This window comes from Neltuma alba, unplaced genomic scaffold (genome assembly GCF_004799145.2).
Source record: "Neltuma alba isolate B1F8T4 unplaced genomic scaffold, ASM479914v2 tig00005777_pilon, whole genome shotgun sequence".
In the NCBI taxonomy this organism is placed as follows: domain Eukaryota; kingdom Viridiplantae; phylum Streptophyta; class Magnoliopsida; order Fabales; family Fabaceae; genus Neltuma; species Neltuma alba.
Window position 1 is genome coordinate 63,658 of NW_021634229.1, and position 22,437 is coordinate 86,094.

A 22,437-nucleotide genomic window follows, 5' to 3' on the forward strand; every position below is an offset into this window, starting at 1 on the left:
TCGAGATGCATACTGATTGGGTGCGTGTGGAGAATTATGCGGCTCCATAATTAATTTGTTTAGGAAATCTGCATGCTGTTTTTGGAATTAATGTGGGATTTACTGTGCACCCGAGAAAATAACCTGACTCTAATTTATTAAAAAAAATAATCAAGTGCTAGTTTAACAACATCTTATAATTAGGCTGATAAAAAAAATACATTTATTCAGGGGAAAATTCTATGATTTGTCCCTCGAATTACTTCAGCATGAGAAACTTACATGTTGTGGCATGATTCATGTGATGTGGAGTCAAATGATGGGCAGGTTCATTGTTCAGTTATATAGAGAAAATAACCTTATATTTAAATTTAAAACATTATTAACCTTATATTTAAATTAAATAATTTTTTAATGCCAACCCGTTTAATAGAACGAAAAATAATATTATAAAACAACGGATCAGGAATAAAATTATATATTTACATAATAAATTTAGTTAGATGAGTTACTTTTTTTTTTTAAAAAAAAAAAAAGAATCATCGCCCTCTCCTCCTTGTAGTAACGAATCAGGCGAAAGGGGTGTAAGTTTGACCCGACACCGACCACGTACGCAAGTGCAACGAATGTATGCCTTCTCAACTTTGGGGGAGCCCCAGGATTTTATCACTTGAGCTGATCCGTTCACTTTTTTTTTTTTTTTCTGGATAAATTATTACATTGACTTGGTTCATTTTTTTCTTTTGTTTTGGCGTTCATAAAAGACTTGGGTAATTGTTTAAAAACAAGGGCTTACGTAATTGCATCGCGTGGTCCACGGTGACACCATATAAGATGGTTGGATTTTTGCCACCCAAAAAAATGGTTTGGATTGTGCTTGGGATTTAGAATGGATCTTATTTAGGTCTATGGGCTCTAATCACAACGAAATTGGGCTTGATACTAGTAAATTATGGGCCAACACTGGCGCCATTTCATGGCCCATTAAGGAGCGAGACGTCTGTTTGGCCACAGGAGCATTTTATTTCCTCGAACGCTATTCTTCTTCGGGCTAAAGTTCGAAGCTTTAAACTGTAACCGGCCAACCGCGGCAAGGATGCCCGCTAACTTTATCCTCTCCGGGTAGTGCACACTCCGTCTGAAGCAATTCGACAGCCATGTCGAGAGGGACAGACCGTCTGGTGAAGAGTGTTCAACAGTTCATCGGGGTTCGGTACAAGGTTTTTTCGACTCGTTATGGCCAGCAGCTCATTGACATTTTTGAGTTCCCTATTAAGCTCGTTTTGTCTCCTTTCACTCTGGCTTTCGACATTGCCGGCTCTGCTCCTCGTGGCTTCGGTGTTCCTGAGCTTATCTCTAAGCTTTCATATGCTTCCGTCTTCGTATGCTCTTTCTCTGCATTTAGTTTATTTCAGCTAAGAGCACTGCTATTCTATTAAAATCCTGAAGCTTTCGATGTTATTTTGTCATCACTACATATTCGTCTTCAGTCTTCAAGTTTTTCTGAAATTTACCAACTTTTATAAATTCTTCAGAATTAGTTGATTTTGACTCGGGGTCGTTTATCTTCTTGTGTAGTTTGACTTGTCCATGTATCTTCATCTGCGAATTCCTTTTTCATCATCTTGAGTATTTGAGACAAAGTTGATAAATATTCAACTTCTCTATATTAGATGGTGGGAATCATTTTTTTAACTTAAATTATGGTCAGTGGGATTTCATTTTGTTATTCGTGGGAACCGTATCGTTTGAAACAGCTCCTTATTAATTATTTGGTTTAATAATTGTTTTCCTTGAAAGAAGATTAATCAATGTTTGCTGCATGGTTTCATTGTAGGCTATTGCAACCTTGGGGACTTATGACATTGCATTAGAGATGGGCAGAAAGGTGATATGCCAAAGGTACATCTTGGTATCCCTCGACAGTTTTCTCATTTCAGCGTTTTATTCTACTTCAGAAGTTTCTGACTACATTATGCATCTAACTTTTCTCTGAAATTGTCTGTGATGCTGGAGCACTCGCCATGAAATAACTTGTGTATTGAAATCAAGGTTGGTTAATTTGTAACTCAACGTTTGACGGCAGGAATTGTCGAACATGCAATGGATGGCAAGCCTTGCGGTGTACAATGTGCCGAGGAACTGGAATGGTGCATTATCAAGTTAAAAATTACAAATTGAAGAGGTAAATTCCCTCTCTATGTCCATTTGGAGAGGTTGCCGGTGACATCAGTATTAATTCATAGTACTTCAATCTTATACTTATGATAAGGGTACAGGAATTATGAGGATGCGCAACTGCAGCTAGAACAGAATAAGAATTAAAATATAGTACTATATAAAAAACAATTGAATTTTAGTAATTAGGAGGAATACCAATATTGAACGTCTATGGTTCAACTTGGGGTAAATCTAATACTGTTTCTTCATCTTTTCATTGATCCTCTGCTATTTTAGTTACCTTCATCTTAGATGATGGCAGTTAGCTTGAGGGTTTAAATTTTTCTATAATCGTTTTACCAGTATTTGCATTCTCATTGGCTTCAGTATTGTTTTGAACTCTTAGATCTTACATGATTTCATGTGGCTCTTTACCTGTTGCCCTTTTTCCATGTGTTCTTAAATAGTGGGGAGAAACCAACTGCTGAATCTGTAGCAGATGCCATTGCTGATAATCGGGCCGAGTTAGTGCATCTGCCATCCTCGTTGGGTTTCACAACACCATTACCATCAAAAGACTGTCCCTCATGTGATGGAACGGTAAGAACTGGGTTTTCAGGCAGCTATGTTGTGGACATATTTGGTTGACTCATTCATTCTAATTAAATCTGCAGTACTTCATAAGTAAACTGAGGTTTTTTTTTTTTTTTTTAAATTGTTATTAAGAGCTACTTCTCGGAAGAATAATTATCCTCTTTACCCCATCCCTCATCAGAGAGAGATGAGTGAGTGATTGACAGTTTAGTGAGTAATAACTACATTGGAACATCTACTCTTACATTGATGTGTAGACACAGGCTTGCGTCCTTAGACAGCTTAAACAGTTGCAATGTAATCCTTCAATTTTCAAGTGTCAAATTTGCTGATACAGGGAGTAATGAGCTGTCCAGAATGCAAACACAAATTACAAATTAGGATCTCTGCGGATGATGTGAGTTATTTGTTGATTTAAAGCTGCTAGGTTCTTTGTTCTATGTCATTGTTAATTTTTATATTCTCAGTGTTTCTATAATTCCTTTCTTTGTGTAGATCATGGAGCCCCCGTGGACAGCCTATAATGTGTTGAGAAGGATGGAATATCCCTATGAGGTCAGTTTCATAATTCATGTAACATCTACTTCTGAAGTAATGCAATATTATTAATATATTGTGTGATATGAATAGCTATAAATATAAGACCTAATTCAGCCTTAAACTCCAAATTTGTGGGCGGCTACATTAGCTGTTTGATTGTATTCCCTCCTACCTTGCCATTATTTATGTTTGTCCCCTTATATATTGTAAATAAAATTTTACTCAACAATTTGCAAGACGAGGAACTTTGAAAACCCATTAACATGTTTAAGATGTAGGCCTCAATTGAGAGAGAGAGAGAGAGAGAGAGAGAGAGAGTCGGTGAGGGCTTAATAAAAGGAGACAATTAGAGTGCAAGAAGAAAATCCTCAAGATAGAAAAGACGAGCAGATACTATAAACAAGACGAAGAGGGCTAAAATAAAAGAGACCGAGATTGAGTTGTAGAAAATTCAACAAGTCTGAGCTTTACAGTTGTACGCACTACAATCTGTTGCTTTCTAATGTTTTTCTCACACAAGGGAATACTTTGCCCATATTATTTATCTCACTCTACGTCAAACATGGGTTACCACACCCTTACCATACATTGATTCTACCGGCCATAACACTGGGGTAGGTTATCATAGTAATTCAGGTTTGAATGATCAGGCTTTCTTTTTAACCTAATATTGGATTGTAATAAGTATTTGCATCAAGAAATATTCAACAACAAGTTGTTTAGTTGTGATATTGACAAAGAGGATGTGGCGTGGAACATTTTCCAATTTGCATCGATGCTATACTCTCCTTACTCTGTCACCCATAGTAGTGCGTGTTCTCACATCTTTCCATGTAATATACACCTCTCTCTGCCTGCAAATCGAGGCTTCTCATCTCATTCATATTTGAATTTGTAACATCAATCTTTTTGGGTTTTCAGCACATTGTACACAGTATGAAAGATCCCAGTATTGCTGCATTTTGGCTTATTACCTTTCCTCAGATTATGGGTGGATTTAACTATGATGATGAGGTGAAGCAGAAAATCTGGTGGCAGTACAAGGTTGTTGGTTCATTTCCCTCCCATTGTTTTACATTGAGTTCAATTATCCATCTATTCATTTATGTCCTTCTTGGGTCTTTAAATATGCTTTTTCTTTCGCTACTTGCATATCCTTATTTCTTATATTTTTTGGATTCATTGGATTCATTCCTCAGTAACCTTAAGGCTGTGCCAGTATGTGCTAGTGTACATACAAGATAATGTGCTTTGATTTGAGGGTGTGAAGGCCCCAGTTTTTTAAATCTCTTCTAGCCGATAAGGTCTCATGATCAAGGCAGCATCTCTTTACGGTTGTGCCTGTGGTGATGATGCAATGAGAATCAGCATGAAAGAATTGAAAATGATTAGTGAAAATTTGTGAATGACAGCTTGTAAAAGTTAAAATCACGTAAAAGTTATTCTTTGGGTTGAATTCTGTGCTCTGCAAGGCATAGGACAAAATTGAAAATGTCAGGAGGCTTGTTATACCTTTGGCTATATGATTGGTTGTGTTCCTTTCCATGTTCTGTTTGCTGTTGACAACAGTTATGTGATCAAGCTTTGCAAGAGTTGATATGGTGTCTTGTATTTTAACTTAGCATTCTCTATCTCATTTGTACAATTTTTTTTCTTTCAATTTTATATTTCCATTTACCATTCTCAATATAATTTTCTTCCTTCTGCGGGTGGACCTAGGAATCCATGCGATATGATCAGCTCCGAGATGTAGTGGCCAAACGGAAACCTGGGTGGGAATATCTGCAGGAAGTAAGTTTCAAATTCTTCTTCTAAAGATTGTTTCTTATAACAGCGTCTATAGACAAGGTGAAAGAATGTATAAAGTTATGAAATATCAATTTTTTTCAGGTCGCTAATTATCTGTCTTCCTATTAATCAAATTTTGCAGGGCTTTTTTTAATTTGAAATCATATTGTAATTTCAGGCCTTGAAATCTATAGACCCTGAGCGTGCAAGGGATGATCCTGTTATAGTGAAGAGTGTTCCCCACTATAAGGCTAAGAAGGCCCTAGAAGCAGAGGTTATGAAGCTTGATCCTCCACCAAGACCTCCAGCTTGGGGTGTGCGTATCCACTTCTTTCCTGCCAATATGCTAGTTTAATCCTTTTTAGAGCATACCTGTCAGACCTCCTGCATAGGATAAACTGGCAAGATTTTCACATTCCAGATTTCTTTGGTCTTTAAGCTTAAGCTTAGCAGTAATCATCGATCATTCTTTCTAGAATGCTCACTTTTCATTTCATTTAGTTGTACATTTATTTGTGTTATATACTCGAACAAGAAAACAAGTATAGAATATTATCTGCTCTGGAGTGAAATGTAACTAATTGCAGAGCTTTGGCAGGAGCTGGACCTTCCATTGAATGCATCCTCTTGGAGCGAGGAGGATCTCAAAGATCCTCAGAAGTTCTATGAAATGACTGTTCTCCTAAATGCTCAAAGAGAAATTGCTGATAAAATCTTGGATGCGCAATGGGAGACTAAGTGGCGACAAGATAAGGTTAGTGATCTTTGTCTCATTCATCCTGTTTGTGTTTGTGTTGAATCTATGTCCAACAGCAAGCTTCTGTCTTCCTTGTTCGGGAGTATTCCTCTTTGTTTCTGCTGTTTGTGGCTTACACAATTCATGACGGTATTCTTGAGTTGCTTCTGATTTGACATTGCCAACTACTTAGTTTGTCGGTGGTTTACGGAGTTCTATGCACTTACACCACTTCAAGAAGTTGCTTTAGGAATCAGTCTCTTGTAACATTACAAACTTTTTAAATTGGACAATATTCTTCCTTCCCTGTTATTCTATACCTCCATGCTAACACATCTTTGGTGCTTGTTACTGATGCTTGATTCGGTCCACAGGTGAACGAGATGCTGGAGCAAAAGGTGCGGCCATACATTCAAAATATGGACAACGCAGTCCTTTCCCAGCCTATATTGTTGCAACAACAAACTGAGGATAAGAAGGTATCGCCAATCTCCCCCTCCCCTTCTTCTTTCTTTTATTACCCTCTTCCAGACTCAACTTTTTTGAATTTTCCCTTCTCTCTAAAGTCTTGCTTTTTGAATAAAAGAAAATGAAATAAGAAGCATTATGAACAAAGTCATATTAGTTTCGGTGTAGTATTAGTCTGGTTCACATCTTCTCATGCACTATAAGTATGTGTTGACAGGTTGCTAAAACTTCTGAGAAGGCTTAAGTTTATGAATAGGCTACATTTGAATACGAGCATAAGGCCTCTAAATTTAGGTTAACGTGCAAATGAAATTGCTTAAAAAATCCCTGGACAATGGCTAGTATCATTTGACATGTTTATGTGATTAGGATCTCAGAAATCCTTGTACAAAAATAAAGATCGCGCTTTTGATAACTAATATTGTAACATGCCCGATGCTACATTTTTATCCTCAATAAGACCATGTTTTGACTGCCTATAAAATATGCATGTTATTGTTGCAGAGGCGCCGTCGACAACGAAGGTGGTTCTTCTTTTGACAAACGTGTTTATGGTTTTCCTTAGTCAGTTGTTCATTCAAATCCTGCCCACCTAAGGATTTGGTCATTTTTCATTGGTGTAAGTCTTAATACAGTGCCTGTGATCTTATAGTTATGGATTTATACTGAGAAGTTGTTTTGAGCCGTAACGGAAGAAATGTTAGCATTTCTGAACAGAGAAACAGGTTGCTGCATAGCGTGACAAGTATCATGAACCACCGTGCTCCCAAAGCTACACGTATCACGGGATTATTGACTTTTTTCCAATTCAAATTCACTTGATCAACCATTAGAGTCACTTATAGGAAGAATAGTTCGTTGTGCGTGTTCACCAATATTTTGTTTTCCAGTTTGAAGTGGAAGACAGTAAATGAAAAGTAACCTGCTTAACCCGTTTTAACGTGGTGAGGATCTAAGGACTATGAGCAAAGTCAGAAGAATTTTTGTCTGGTTAAGAAAAGTTTCAAGAGCAAACCTTTCACACCCTGAAGTACTGTTGAAATGGATGATAGGTTACATAAAGCTTCCGAAATCTTTGTAATCTTGACTTTTAAACGATTTGTGTGTGTTTTTAAGAATAACATTAATTTCTGAGATTTCAGTGAAGGTGATAATATCAGGGTGGTTGTCGGTTGAAATAACGTCTTGTTGATCTCTTCAGTGAGCTTCGGCCTCCAAGTGTTGAAAAGTGACGAGGCCCGATCCATTGCCGACAATGAAGGAGTTTAATGCGTTCTCACTTATTCACAGTGATTGAAAACGACATGACCGCGATCCTCTGTCTCAATAATTCAGAAGAAAGGTACCATCAACTGTTTCGGAGGCACCATTGAAGATTAGGGTACGGGTCTGCGCTCAGCGTTCCTTTTCTGATCTTATCAGCAGACCCGTTTGTGATTTCATTTAATAGATGCTCCCTCCTTACTTTTTATAAGAGTTGACCAAATTATGTTGATAAACAAATTGATTTAAATTATGTAAAATATGCTCTAATATTAACATAAGTAGGGGTTGAAAAGAAATATTAAATAAAAGAAAAATAGAAACTTAGTGCAAAAGAGATTGGAGAAAATATCTAAGTAAGAAAAACTATAGCTAAAAGTTACTATCTGTTATTATCTCTTATGGAAAGGAGCCGAGGGAGTAACTCCGGTATAAACTATGAGGCATGCTTTATAAAATATGATGTTTTAATGATAGTTGAGTCCGCGAGGGAAGATGAGTTGCCAATACTTTATCCAAAAAAATTATAAATGTAATAGTCTCATCACAATTTTTTTCCCCCTTAAAACATACGTATCCTCTTATTAAAGCAATTCTATTCAAGATACTGTATGGAATAAGATGTGAAAGTCTCAAGCCGGTCCTTTTTTTGTTTTTTAAATATTATGATCTGGTTAATTCGGTTCAAGATTTGTGACTTTTTCTGCCTATAAAGGTGCCTCTTCTTAAACTTGAATTTGAGTATCTCTTTCTGAAATTTGAATTCGACATCCAAAAGAATTTAGTGGGATTTTATGCCGTTAAATCAACTCTTTGTCGGTGCCAATCCTAATAATTCAGAAAAAAAATTCTCATATTTCAATTTATTTAGATATTTTTAAATCATCATTATCATAAAAAGTACTAGCATTTGACATTAAAATGATGTTTTTTAACGCACAATGTCGTGGTCGATGTTCATGAGAATCCCGTGTCAAATGATAAATATATGTGTGGATGTGCTGTTCTCTTATCTTCTTTCCTTTATTATACCAGACACTCCCCAACTTAGTTTCTGTAATTTTATTTTCTCATTGTCTTTCTTTATAAAATTAAGAAAAAAATATCATAAAACATCTATTAAATTTCAAACGGTGTTGACTATTCTTAGACATGTATTGGCTATTCTTGTAAAGGTTCTCATATGCTAAAATTACTTATTTTTTATTTTAAAATTCAGCAGGTGTTTTTTTGTTATTTTTTTTCTAAAACTAATTCACATGGGAAAAAATTAAAATTTAGTACATGATGAAATAAATATTTAAGCCTAAAATTACTGAATTATCAACACCTCCTACTGTAATTTGTCGGCTTTTATAGTTAACTCTGGATATGGATAGGGATGAAAATGAAGGAATTATCCAATAATGATGAATTAATTCCTTTGAGATAATTATGGAATTATAAATTGAAAATTAACATATCTGAAAAATTTACAAGTGGAAAAAAAATGATCATGATCTTGTCGTATTGCCTGTAATCATGACTTTGGAGCGATTAGTATTGATTGGGTGCCGGAAATTTCCAGCTATTAAAAGTTGGGCAATGCAAATTATTTTACTGCAAAAAAAAAATAGTGAAAATGGTTTATTATTATTATTCATATTAAATGATTTTATCCTCTTACTCAAGATTTTAAGGGTGTTTGGATAGAAACCAAACCATGATTTCAGAAGTGCTTTTACGGATTACAAAGTAAATATGTGGAGGAGGTTACCTCGTTTTGCGAAAAGTGATTTAAAACCATGGTTTTGGTTTTACCAAACACCCCCTTGTCCTCTCATTAGTCTTTAATGGGAAAAAATAAAGTGGAAATATGAGCATTACTTATTTATTTACAGTACACGTGGAATGATTGTGTAAGGTCACACTTTAATGATTGGGGGTCCGGACGGCTGATTATCTAGTGACACGTGGAACAAATTATAAGGCTTTTAAGAAAAAGTTCAATTTTACTTTCTGTTAATGAGTTTCGGGAAAAAAACAATATACGAAGAGTCTGTTTAAATGCTAATTATAGGAACAAAATTCATAAATAAGCATTAATGACTCTTCAATAAAAATAAAATATATATATTATACATGACTTTTTTGGTGATCATTATATTAATAATACTATCAATTTTTAATATAAAATCTAATTAATTAATTTTAAAAGATTAAAAAAATTAACTAAGTTAGTTATTTATAATAAATATATTTTTTTTCTTATAATACTCTTACTAATTATTTGTATTAACTAGAATTATTATTTAATGAAACATTTAACATATATAACTATTATAACAACTACTTTAAAAAAACTAAATAAATATAAAAACAAAATAAATTAAAATCTTATAACTTTAAAATTGTGTCGCTTTCATAATGGGGAGGCAGGAGCATATCATTGTCGACATAAAATGGAAGCTGCTTTCATTCGATCGTTAAATAATTCCATCTTCCTGGATTTCACTTCGCCAGTATTAATTAATCCGACAACCTCTAAATTATTCATTCAATTATTAGTATGTATTTTTCATTATTCCTACTTCATAATAATATTGTAATATAAAGACTGTATATTGTTATTTATTTATTTTTTAAAGACGGGTGAATATCAATCACTAGCAGTCTAGTACAACTCATCAATGAAATTTTGAACACTGTACGTTTGCGACTTTTAAAAAAGGTTACATCATTAACAAAAGATGCTCTCTAGTTTCTGACTTTCTTGCGTAGATAAAGCGATTTTTTTTTTGGGCTATTTATGTTTTTTTTTTTTTTTACCACGATGAGAAATAACTTAGCTATGATGAGCCTCTGGAGGTTTCAGAAAATGAAAAGACGATACCAATATTGACGCCAAGAGCTAAAGATCTCATGCGGTCCAAATTCAGGACCCACCCGTCCTTTCCCGTGTCCGGCATTGGGACCACACCTTCACATCTAATTAATATAGTATTCTTGTATAAATTTATTACAAAAAAAAAAGTCATATTTTACTGAAATAATTGATAATTGATGAAATGGTTTACCTCAAATTTCATACGTACACTTGTGAAAAATATCGCTGGGGAGCCGACCAACGTATAATAAGAGAATTGTTATGAAATCTTAATTAATAAAAAAAATATAATTATTAAAAACAGAGTAATAGTCAATGACAAACTTTAAAATAATAAAATAATTACTTATTTCTTATTAAGACTTGTTAGTAATTACTACCTCCTATTCTAATTATAAGACATTATTATAGTTTATAAATAAGATCTTATAATTAGAACTAAAAATAATATTTTTTTTCTTAAAAATTCATTATGATTGTAACACGTATCAATTTGCGATGCGGGAAACTAAATATGCAACCAAATAATTTGTGAAAAGTTCTAGTAACAAATAATAGTACAAATAGTCATAGATATGAAATGGCTGACCTTTCTATCACTACTTATAATAATGGCTGAACTTTCTATTGGATATGAAATGTGACAACTAATCTTGGAAACAAATTAAATATTCCTTACTTCTTAATATAAGATATCTAACTAATTTGATTAGATTAAAGAAGTTACGTAAGCAAGTTAACTATAAAAAATATGACATGTTTTTTCTAAGACACCGTAATTTTTTTCTTTAATATCTTCCTTTTCTCTTCTACTCGATTATAGTTAAAGGAGTATTGATAGAGATAATTTAAAAAAATTAATAAATATACAAAATAAGTTTTATATTTAAAATCAAAATCAACTCAGTAATTATGTAAGACACAACAATAATAATTTTGAGACAGATAGAGAAAAAAAAAAACATAATTTTTGGTTCGAAAATGCCAATTTTCTTTTTAAATCCGCATATCCATTATTTAGAAACAGGCTTGGCTAGCGTGACAAAATTTTCCACCCGCCAATCTCAAACTACTAATATGTCTTTATAATTAAAATTGTTATATGTTTTTCTTGCAAACGATGTTAACGGCAAAGTCTTCCATGACCAATATGATTGCATGGCAATGGGGTCGAATTATAAAGAGGTTTGTTTCTGTCGGAATAAAAAGATTCTAAATATGAATCTCTACTCTTCTGTTTCCTCTCCCAACAAATTATCTAATATTCATCCGGCATAACCTAATTTAAAAATTGATATTAATCCCAATATAAAACTCATTTGATATGTTTATCAACCAATCACTTAAGAGACAGGGAAAAAAATTTAAAAAATGATTAAAATATTTTAAAAAACATATCATATTAATTAATTTAATTAATATTATATCATTTGGGTGAATTGGTAGCAGAAAGGAACAAACTGAGTTTTTCAGCCCCCATTCAGAAAAAAGAAAGAATTGAGGGAAAAAAAACCATCAATGTCGGTGTGATCCCGTTATCATCAGTGTACATGGACACGAGATACATTACAAGTCATTAAAAATCTAAACCCTAACTATAATTTATTTATAATTGTCTAAAAATTAGTGCAGCCTTTTCTTCTACAGGCACCAGTAAATTTCAACGGGGATTTTAAAATTGAATTACCGGAGGATAAGGTGAGCACCAAACAATCAAACATAGAATCAGAGGATCCAAGAAGTCACAAATACTGAACTGAAACACATACATGCGGATGTATAAAAGTACGAGATGAGATCTCTTATGTCCAAATAATAACAACAGCAACTAATCACAGAATCATACGAGAAAAATTAAATACACAAGTAAGTAACAATGATAATAAAGGGTCAAAGAATTTAACTCCTAATAAATCCTTCCCACACACAACTCTCCGCTAAATAATTTTAAATGTTTTTTAGTGTTTTTTTTCCCCACTAAGCACCAAAAATGGCAATGAGCCCAGCACCGACCATAATAGTAACTGCATACCCCGACAAGTTCGGAGCTTTTTCAGCCCATGCCGATGATGGAGCCGGCGTCGTCTCGTTGGACGCTGCGGGTGCCATAGGACCTCCTGCTGGGCCCGCCCCCGGTGCACCTGATGGAGTGGTTCCTGTAGATCCCGGTGGGGATCCCATAGGTGACGATGATGCTGGTGAAGTAGCTGGAGATGATGCTGATGGAGACATCCCCGGTGAAACCATCGGAGGACTGCCCATTGGAGACGCTGCTGTCGGAGATCCTCCGGGAGCCATAGATGGTGGGTTTGGTGTCATGGATGGAGCATTACCCATTGGAGGCGACGCTCCCGTCGGAGATCCTCCCGGAGCCATAGATGGTGGGTTTGGCGTCATGGATGGAGCATTACCCATTGGAGGCGACGCTCCCTTCGGAGATCCTCCCGGAGCCATAGATGGTGGGTTTGGTGTCATGGATGGAGCATTACCCATTGGAGGCGACGCTCCCTTCGGAGATCCTCCAGGAGCCATAGGTGGTGGGTTCGGTGTCATGGATGGGGAATTACCCATTGGAGGTGAATGTCCAGGGGCATTGCCCGGCGCCATAGGTGGTGAGGATGGTGTCGTGGATGGAGAATTACCCACCGGAGGACTGTTCCCAGGAGATGGCGTTCTAATAGAGCCTCCCGGTGCCGGAGATGGTGGAGAGGGCGATGTGGATGGAGCTTTGGGAGAACTTCCGGGCGACGGAGTTCCCGGGGCGAACGGCGGAGGGTTACCGGACGGGGAGGGAACGGTAGGCGTCGTCACCGGAGAGCCTGGAGGTACAGGGATGACTCCACCAGGAGAAGGAGCTGCCGGAGGAGTAGGCGATGGCTTTCCCGGTGGTGATGATGACCGGACAGCCAAGACAACAATCGTCAACTTCTGACCCTTCTCACAATTCCCATCTTGTCCGCTGATAAAGTAGAAAGGTCCAGATCGATCAAACGTGAACTGCGAATTACCATCATCGAACTTCTTGATAGGGTTCTTAGTATTACACTTGTCGTAATCCTCCTTGTTCACCTCCAACACCGAGTCCGAACCCTTCTGGTACTTAAACACTGACAACAACAATGGAAAAATATCAGTGTAAGCCATAGTGGTGCGTCCAGTAGTAATCTTTGACTTCACCTACTAAGAGGAGGAAGACAAACTTAAAACAAACAGAAAGACGAAATTGAAGAGCGGGAATGAAGCTAGGAGAAGAACTCACCGAGAACGTCGTTGACCTGAAACCTGTTTCGAGAAGACCATTGACTGTAACTCTCAGAGGGGTTCAAAACCCAACCATCTGTGTTACCGACGTAGAACATACGAGCATGGGAGAGATAGAGAAGGCTGATGAGGAGAAGGAGGAGGAGGAGAGGTGTGCGAGACTCCATGAGCGGAGGAGATGTGATCGGAAAGTGGAGGTAGCAGAAGAAGAAAGAGCTCGCAGGGAGGAAGAAGAAGTGAGAGGTATAAAAAGAGGAAATGATGAAGGGGAAAGGACAAAGATTACCCGTTGCATGGGGTAGATGAGAGAGAGGGATTGGAGCATGCGTGTAAAATGCGAGGGTACGACGTGTGTAGCTGAAGTCACCACACGTGGCGACATATTAGTGGGTTAAAGGAAACGGAGTTAAGGTGGTAGTAATAGTGATTGGACTAGAGCTCTCTACCATGCCAACATGGTGGGACTGCCTTCACTTTGTTGCTCTCCTTAGCCCTTGCCCGTTCTTTTTTGAAAAGATGATTTCTTTGGTAATTGAATTTTCAAATCAGTACATTTTAATCTTGATAATTTAAAAACATTTAAAATCTTAATCCTTAAGTATCATAAAATATATTTATTTTGCAAAATATAGAGACAAATATTTTAAATAATTAAACTATAAAAATTAAGTTATAATTAAGTCAAAATTATAACAATTATATTATACTGAATCAAAATTTTGGGACTAAATTACAACCTAGTCATAATTATAGAGATCAAAGCTTTCTTTTTTTTAATTATTCTGGCAGTCAGATCATCTTCAAAATCACATGAAATTCTGATTAATTCATACTAAATTGAAAATGATCACAAAGGCTCCACTGGCTGTAATTGTTGAGTGACTTGAGTCCATCGAAATCCTCAAACTTATTAACCGTATGCACAGTTAATAATAATATAATAATTTCTTGTCTAATCTTTCGGAGAGCGAGCTCAAATGCCATTAGTTGGACAATAATTGTCGAGATTAATAATTAATAGAGCGAAAGTAAATAATGATTCTACAGGCTTTGTTTTTCACTTTCGGCCTTGTTCACTTTTTCTCTGCGCTTTTACGCGATTCCCTTTTTACCATATAAGCCGCAGAGAAAGTTTGCATTTTACTTCATCAATTTTACTGATGGGTGTACATGTTGTATTTGCTTTTCCTGGTGGTTGGTTGAGTAACAAAAATGTTGTATTTTCCTTTACCTTCGTTGGAATCTAACTCATGCTATATTTTCTAACCCTTCTCTTCTCCGGGCAACTTTTTTTTTTGTTGGTAAATTTAAACAAAAAAAAATTCTTTGAATTAGTTCGTTTTATATAGCTTATATTTATAAAATAATATTCTGCCAGCTGAGATTATAATAAATGTTGTCTGGTAAACACGACTCAGGGCATGAGATTGAGAGAGACTGTTCTATGGTTGAAAATCAAACACGTGTCCTACCTCTCAAAATCAATCGTTTTAGGGTTCATAAACGGAAAAGCTCAAATTTATTAGGTTGGTGACTTTTTGATCTCTTCCCTGTAGACTTTTTCCCCGTGGATTAAGTCTTTTTATGAAAGTTTCGTGGCTTCTCATTTCATATTTTCTCAAATTTTTATCGCTTTATTTCTTAGTACTGTGGTAGTATGAATTAATCAGCCGACATCATAACGTTTACTTGACCATGAGATTGCTGTCAACGTGAATTTAAGACGTTTTGATATTTCAAACACTAAACCATGCAAGCACTCAGCAAACTTTCACAATCTTTAGATTATTTAAGATGTTAATGTTCTTTTCCTTTGTAAAAATAATTTCATGTTATATAAATATTTTTATTGTTTCATTTTCATTTATGTTTGGAAAAATTACAAATAAAGACCCCTCAATATATAAAATTGTGATTTGGGACCCTGAATTTAGAAAATAACAAATAAGGACCGGGTCTCACTTTTGCAAATATGAAATGTGGGTGAAATGTCTGAAATGCCCTTCAGTTAAATTGTGATTTGGTCTACTGAAATTGTAATTCGCTAAGGTGAACTTGTCATTTTTCACAGTCAACTTCTCATTTGGTATACCCTCAGCCAAATTGTGATTTGATCTATTGAAATTGTCATTTGCTAAAATGCACTTGTCATTTCTATAGTCAACTTGTCATTTGACTGAGAGGTATTTCAGACATTTCACCCATATTCCACATTTGTAAAAGTGAGACCCAGTTCTTATTTGCTATTTTTCAAATTCAGGATCTCAAATCTCAATTTTACATATTAAGGAGTCTTTGTTTGTAATTTTCTCTTTATGTGTTTGCAGACAGATTCTCAAGAAGCTATGTCCAGTTCAAACACATATACAAGCATTAAGTTTAAACGAAAAATCGTCAAAGCTTTATAGTTTAATGACACCAAATGCCTGCCCTAGGTACTTCTTAAGCGTATCTATAAGTTCAAACCTCTCTACAGGGTAATATACTATATAGCTATGTGAGTAATTAAAAAAAATGGACAAAAATGATTTTTCTTATTGTTATTTTTATCAATCCAAACATATTATAGATGTGATTGGATTTCTAATTTTTTTTAGATATAAATATTTTCTTATTAAAAGTAACCATGTTCGAGATAATATTAAATACTAAATGCAAATATTTTTTTAAAAAGAAATTCAAACCTTAAATCGTGATTACTTGAATTTCTAACCTATAAGAAGGAAGGTGAAACAAGAGGTAGCATACGAGTTTTGGCCAAAAAAAAAAAAAAAAAAGAGGTAGCATACGAGTAATGACACATCTAGTTTTGGTTGGACTATGTGCCAGTAATGTGATAGAGATCCATGAGTGGTCCAATGTCTCTCTCTCTCTAATGTCCATTCACTTGGATTTTTTTTCCCAGCTCCTTCCTCCATTAAAACTTTATCACACGTGTCTTTTCTTTAAAGGAAAAATTACACTCAGGTCTCACATAAGATAATTAATTTTTAAAAAGTCCCTGAAAATCCCGAAATGATTCTTAAGTCTCCAAGAACCTGTGTGTAATTAATTGTAATTGTGAAATTACCTATTTACCCCATTAATTTGAACCCAATGTAATTCATTTACAACATCAACAGTAGCTGTTGACAACCCGAGAGGAGGTGGTTAACAACCTCGGCAATGCCCCTGGCATCCCATAGAGTGAGTTGTCAGGAGTACTGCCAAGATTGTCAACCACTTCTCAATAGCCACTGTTAAGGTTGTAAATGAATTGCTGCAATAAAATTAATGGAGGTAAATAAGTAATTTCACAAATTACAATTAATTACACACAGGTCTCGGGAGACTTGAGAATTATTTCGAAATTTCAAGGACTTTTTTGAAATTAATTGTCTTCTGTGAGACCTGAATGTAATTTTCCCTTCTTTAAAACGAAAAATCCATCCAACTCCAAACTGATATTTTACCCATTATTTATTCTGGTGTATGGCTACTTGATCAATCTCAATATCTTTTGACCGGACAAGAGAAAGAAGCAGAATATTATTTAAGATGCCGTTCGTTCGTGCTTCATGGTGATATTCTCGAGCCATAAAACAATTTTGGCTGTTTGATTCTCATAATAATCTTAACTACAGTTTGACAGTTGAATTCTGATTAAAACAAAAAGTTAACTAACTTTTGGAGCCGTGGAAGCAATCACCTTAGTGTTTTGTGTTACCATCTTCAAAACTCACGCACTCAGTTTTTTCCATCTGCCAAGCTTTATGAGGACTATGAAAGCTGTAACTTGGCATACCAGCCCACAAATCACCCCAATCCATAAGCCCTGTATCATAAGAAGTTTATATGTATATATTAGATGACATATTTATATAACAAGGCTCAACCTGCTTGGTCAGTAACGGAAAATAACTGAGTAATTCTCACCTTGACAGTTAGGCTGGTCATAAATCCAAGGATGCAAGATATTGGTAAGCCAATGAAATAAAAAGTTCCTAGGTTGACATATACAGCTAGGTGTTGCCAACCACATCCTCTGGCCACACCTGACAATATCAGAATCAATTATTTTCTGATTATTTGAACAAAACATATGAAGAACAAAGAACAACTGCAAAACACAGCTTCAATTTCTAGGTTATGAAAGATTTGAACCTGATAAGACGCATTGCGCAGTATCAAGAAGTATAGAAGTTACAAGTAGAGGTGTCATGGAAGCAAACTCTTGTCTGATCACAGAACTGCTATTGAACAGTTGAACCCAGAGGCCATGACCAAATGATAGTGCTATAACAAAACACAACGCGGGAATGATAGAGAGCTTCAGTGTCACACCCATGGCATGCTTGGCTCCATCTGGGTTGTCTGCTCCAAGTTCATTGGAAACCCTTGTGCTGTGTCAAGATTCTAACTTCTTAATAAATGTAACAAGAATGCCAATTCAGGAAGACATGAAACAGAATATAAGGAACGGAAACTATGTGTCGTTAATTATTTCTGACCTTGCCGCTGCACTCATAGAATAAGAAATCATGTAGGCAAGGGCTTCTGTATTGACGCTGCAGATATAAATGATGATTAATAAGACTAACACAAAGCCTAAACAAAAAGCAAAGGCATCACAGTCATACCATATTGCAATCAACGAAGTGGTTATTTCTGGATCTGGCAGTAATCCCGCTAAGAAAACCAAAATCTCGAAGACCCAGTACTCCAAGCTTGCATAATATAAACATACAGTATGATTCATGAGTTCAAAGTAATACATCAAACTGAATTGAGATTACATTCACTAAAAGTTGTACCTGTATCTGTGGTTAACGAAGGCATTGCTAATAATGGAAATGAGTGAAGCGGAAGGTAAGCAGAGAAACATACCAGACCATACCAGCAGAGGGAAGAGCTAGTTTCAATACAGTGAGGACGTAACTAAATGACTGAAAAGAGAACCCTTTCCAAGTATCCTTGAACTTCCTTGATTTTGTCACATACAATGCCAACAAAAGAATTGCTACCCAAAAAGTGATAGAAACTGCAATCGGAGCACCCTTAAAACCCAAAGAATTGACCAAGGCATATAAAATGCCAATATGAACAAATAGCGGAATAGATGAGATGACCACCAATGGCATTACAACAGATTGTGTCTGAAGGAATCTCACGAAGTTTTGAATCAAGCCATATGCAAATAATCCTGGGATACTAAACCTCATATAGACTGCAGCTGTGCTTGAAATGTCTGCTGATTGATGAAGCAAGATAAAGATAGATTTTGTGAAGAGCCAAATGACGGCTATAATGGTGGAGAAGATGAGGGATATGATGCAGCAGGCTTGAACATAGATTCCCAACATTGCATATTGTTCTGCTCCAAATCCTTGCCCGCATAAAGTCTCTAGTGCCCCACTTAACCCAATCTGAGACATGAATAAAGGGAATAGCATGTTACGTTGTAAGAACTTAATCCTTAACTATAATGCTTGACGGACCTAGCTCTAAAAATTTGTAAAGTAAGCCATACTTTCATCTCAATTTTGTTATCACTGTATAAGTGCATGGCATATCAGCTTAATTTCTAAATCATATTTCAAGAAGCCAATCCGATGGTCCCATTGCCTTTTTCAGCAATATCTCTCCCCCATTTTTATTAGCCTCTTCACCCACACGTTTCGATTCTTGAAAGCACTGTGAACTCTATCTTTTTCATGGGTCTTGCTTGCTTACCAACTAGTCAACGCATTTATTAACTTCTTTTAATATATGTTGAGGAATTTATAATCGCATTGCAGTGTAGCTTCCAGTTTTAAGAATATCTAATGTGGGAAAATAAGCATACAAAAACGGAAAAGACTCTTACCATAACGGCGGCGCCGGTGACGGTGGACCATGAGTTACCCAGAGTAGCACCAGCAAGTTGAAGGACACCAAGCTGGCCAGCGAACATGACAGCAATCAAGGTGACTAAGAAATAGGACACGTTAGTGAGAATCATAGGTAATACAAAAACGATTTGATCCTTGGCCTCCTTCAAGTCCAGGATTTTGCTACCCCAGCCATGGACGGTGTCAGTTCTTGTGTGTTCTTGTCCTTCCTCTCCACCATTAGTGACCTCTGGTATAAGAGGCCTCCTGGATTGTGTCTCTTCGTCATTTGAACCTCTGTTTCCCAACATCTTTTTAATCTCGTTTTCGCTATCCTTTCCTCTGCTCTCTGCGTGATGTATTGAATCTAGAGGAGTCTGAGAGTACTTAGAGACGAAGGTGAGAAGCGGAGTGATGGGACTATTCACACATGTGCCTCTTCTGCGATAATGCCGCCAACCTAACGGCTCTTCTCTCCTTTTTTTTTTTTCACCCCCAATTTTTGTTAACTAACAGTTCGGTATCTTGTGCTCATAAACCATGAAGTATGCAATTTTATATATTTTTATATGATAATTTTATATTTTTTATGAACGTAAAATTTACAACCATGAAATGGTGCAGTTTTATGGTTATGAAAATATAAAACTTCACCCTTTCATAACTAAAAATTCAAAAAGGCTTTCTCTTTTTGAGTTTTGGATTTAGATTTTGCTCTATTCTGTTTTCCGCCAAAGATTTAGATTTTGTTCAATCGTTATTTTCCATCTATAATAAAATATACATACTTTTCCGGTTCTTAATATAAGAATCATTTAACTAATTTGAAAGTGACACATTTTTTTTAAAATACCATAATCATCTTTTTTAATACACATCTCTCTCTTCTACTTAATCATGGTTGAGGGAGTATCTATAGAGGTAATTTAGAGAAAATTGATAAATATGATAAATGAGTCTTATATTTAGGATCAAAACCAATTCAAGAATTGGGTCCTATATTAAGGACCAGAAGAGTATATTTTAAGTTAGAGGTATAAATTTATCCTAAAAGTTTTTCACTCAGAAACAATATTATGAAAGGTTTTTTTGAATTGAAGGTTGCCCTGAAAGTATTAAAATGGAGCAATGTTGTCTGTTACCATTGCAAATTTTACCAGTGAATGTTAGTTTTTAAACAGGATGAAATACCATTGCTATGTCTTGAAACTTTTGGAGCTATAATATTAAACCTGAAAAAATTTTCGTGACAGCATTAGTCCTAAGCAAAATCTTCCAACATAAATTGTAACTTAACCCTGCGTTATATTTGTTTTAATTTGACAATTATATTCCAACATAAATTGTAACTTAACCCTCGTTATATTTGTTTTAATTTAACAATTATATACTAAGGACAGGAGGGATTTTTTTTTCCTTTTTGCCATAACTGGTGTCAATTATACTTTTTATACAGATGGTATCCACAAGTCAAACCTAAGTGAAATAAGGGAAGAGTTTGTTGTCGTTGGACCTCGTTACGATTTGACAATTAGAATTTTTTTTTGGGAAAAATGACAATTAGGTCCCACTGGAATTAAATACAAAAAGTCCCTTAAAATCATGAAATTATTTTAAAATCCTAAAAAAAATTTTGCATTAAATTTTATTTATTTACTTACCAAATTACCCTTTTGTTTTTTTTTTTTAAGTTTGCATTGACAACTGAAAGAGCAGTGGTTGACAATTCAGGGTGCAATGATTGACAACTATCGTGGCTGGTTTGACAACTTATGGTGTGATATGCTAGAAAATGTGTTGTCAAACCAGCCGCGATAGTTGTCAATCCTTGCACTCTGAGTTGTCAACCACTGCTCTTTCAGTTGTCAATACAAATTTTTTTTAAAAAAAAAAGATAATTTGGTAATTAAACAAATAAAATTTATTGCAAAAAAGTCCCTTGAGACTTCAGAATAATTTTATAATTTTAAGAGACCTTTTTGTATTTAATTCCCTTGAGTGGGACCTAATTGCAATTCTCTTTTTTTTTTCTTTTGGACCAGAATTGACAATTACATATTGAGTCATGCTTTGCATGGGCATGGGTTTTATGTCGTGTCAGTTGTCAGGTCATTTACCAGAAAGTTTTTTATGGCATTGAAGACGTACAGCCCAGATTTTTTTGTTTGCTATATTAAATCGGAAACTTTTAAATCGTTCCATAAATAAATCTCGACCCTTTCTGCAATGCCAAAGGTAAAGAAAAAAAATCAGCGATTTATAACTATCAACAGCGAACGCTTCTATTTTAACAAGCAAGTTTACAAATGACTATTAATGGCTTCATTTTAATAAGGAAAGAAAAAATAAATAAAAAATGGTCTTCAATCCAACCTATGCAAGGATCTTGTCTCTATCTAGATCTTCGAGTATGATCTATTGAACAAATCAACTTACGAAAATATCGGATTACCTACTTGTGGGCTATCTTTCGAAAGCTAAATCCTACTAGGAATTTCCCTCGTCAACTTCCAGATGCTGGTAGAATTCTCTTTCCCAGAGAAAATAATTAACACTTGAAAGTGGAAGTTGATTGAAATAAGCCTTATACTTAATACGGAACTTGCTGCTTATCCAATAAAATAGACCAGAAGGAAATGAGCATGACAGGAACAGGATAAATTATTTTGCATTCTTAGCAGTTAAAGGCAATGTATATTTTGAAACTAGCATCCGGACTTCATTTGCATATTCAGGAAGCAAGACAAGTGAGAAGCAGAAAGGAAAGAGAGACCAACAATCAAAGATATAAACTTCCATAATGAGCATTGACTCTTTATCAGTAGGGTCACTCTTTCTTTTTCTGTTTTTTTTCCCTCTATCTCTTCCTCGGTTTCCAAACAGCCGCTTCCTTTTGGGTTACATCGCCCACACATAATTCAGAAAGTGCACAA

At 35.4% G+C, this 22,437-nt stretch overlaps 3 protein-coding genes across 4 annotated transcripts; 1 reads left to right on the top strand and 2 right to left on the bottom strand.

Moving 5' to 3' along the window:
- Positions 1-1,034: 1,034 nt before the first annotated feature.
- On the top strand, positions 1,035-7,424 carry LOC114748710 (uncharacterized). The gene is made up of 12 exons (XM_028937164.1): positions 1,035-1,361; positions 1,817-1,881; positions 2,066-2,164; positions 2,607-2,739; positions 3,071-3,130; positions 3,229-3,288; positions 4,195-4,317; positions 4,993-5,064; positions 5,240-5,377; positions 5,660-5,815; positions 6,172-6,276; positions 6,770-7,424. The coding sequence occupies exons 1-12, from the start codon at positions 1,137-1,139 to the stop codon at positions 6,803-6,805; spliced, it is 1,272 nt and encodes a 423-aa protein (XP_028792997.1). The 5' UTR covers positions 1,035-1,136; the 3' UTR covers positions 6,806-7,424.
- Positions 7,425-12,115: 4,691 nt separating this feature from the next.
- LOC114748709 (early nodulin-like protein 2) lies at positions 12,116-22,431 on the bottom strand. 2 transcript variants are annotated; one of them, XM_028937162.1, is made up of 3 exons: positions 22,336-22,431; positions 13,654-13,816; positions 12,137-13,501 (listed from the first exon to the last, which is right to left on the bottom strand). In XM_028937162.1, the coding sequence occupies exons 1-3, from the start codon at positions 22,417-22,419 to the stop codon at positions 12,372-12,374; spliced, it is 1,377 nt and encodes a 458-aa protein (XP_028792995.1). In that variant the 5' UTR covers positions 22,420-22,431; the 3' UTR covers positions 12,137-12,371. The 2 variants fall into 2 exon arrangements, with proteins under 2 accessions (XP_028792996.1, XP_028792995.1); XM_028937163.1 differs by lacking the exon at positions 22,336-22,431 and having other exon boundaries at positions 12,116-13,501; positions 13,654-13,893.
- LOC114748708 (protein DETOXIFICATION 18) lies at positions 17,233-19,968 on the bottom strand. Its single transcript, XM_028937161.1, has 7 exons — positions 19,501-19,968; positions 18,522-19,060; positions 18,275-18,361; positions 18,146-18,202; positions 17,799-18,037; positions 17,571-17,689; positions 17,233-17,469 (listed from the first exon to the last, which is right to left on the bottom strand). The coding sequence occupies exons 1-7, from the start codon at positions 19,813-19,815 to the stop codon at positions 17,374-17,376; spliced, it is 1,452 nt and encodes a 483-aa protein (XP_028792994.1). The 5' UTR covers positions 19,816-19,968; the 3' UTR covers positions 17,233-17,373.
- Positions 22,432-22,437: the final 6 nt, after the last annotated feature.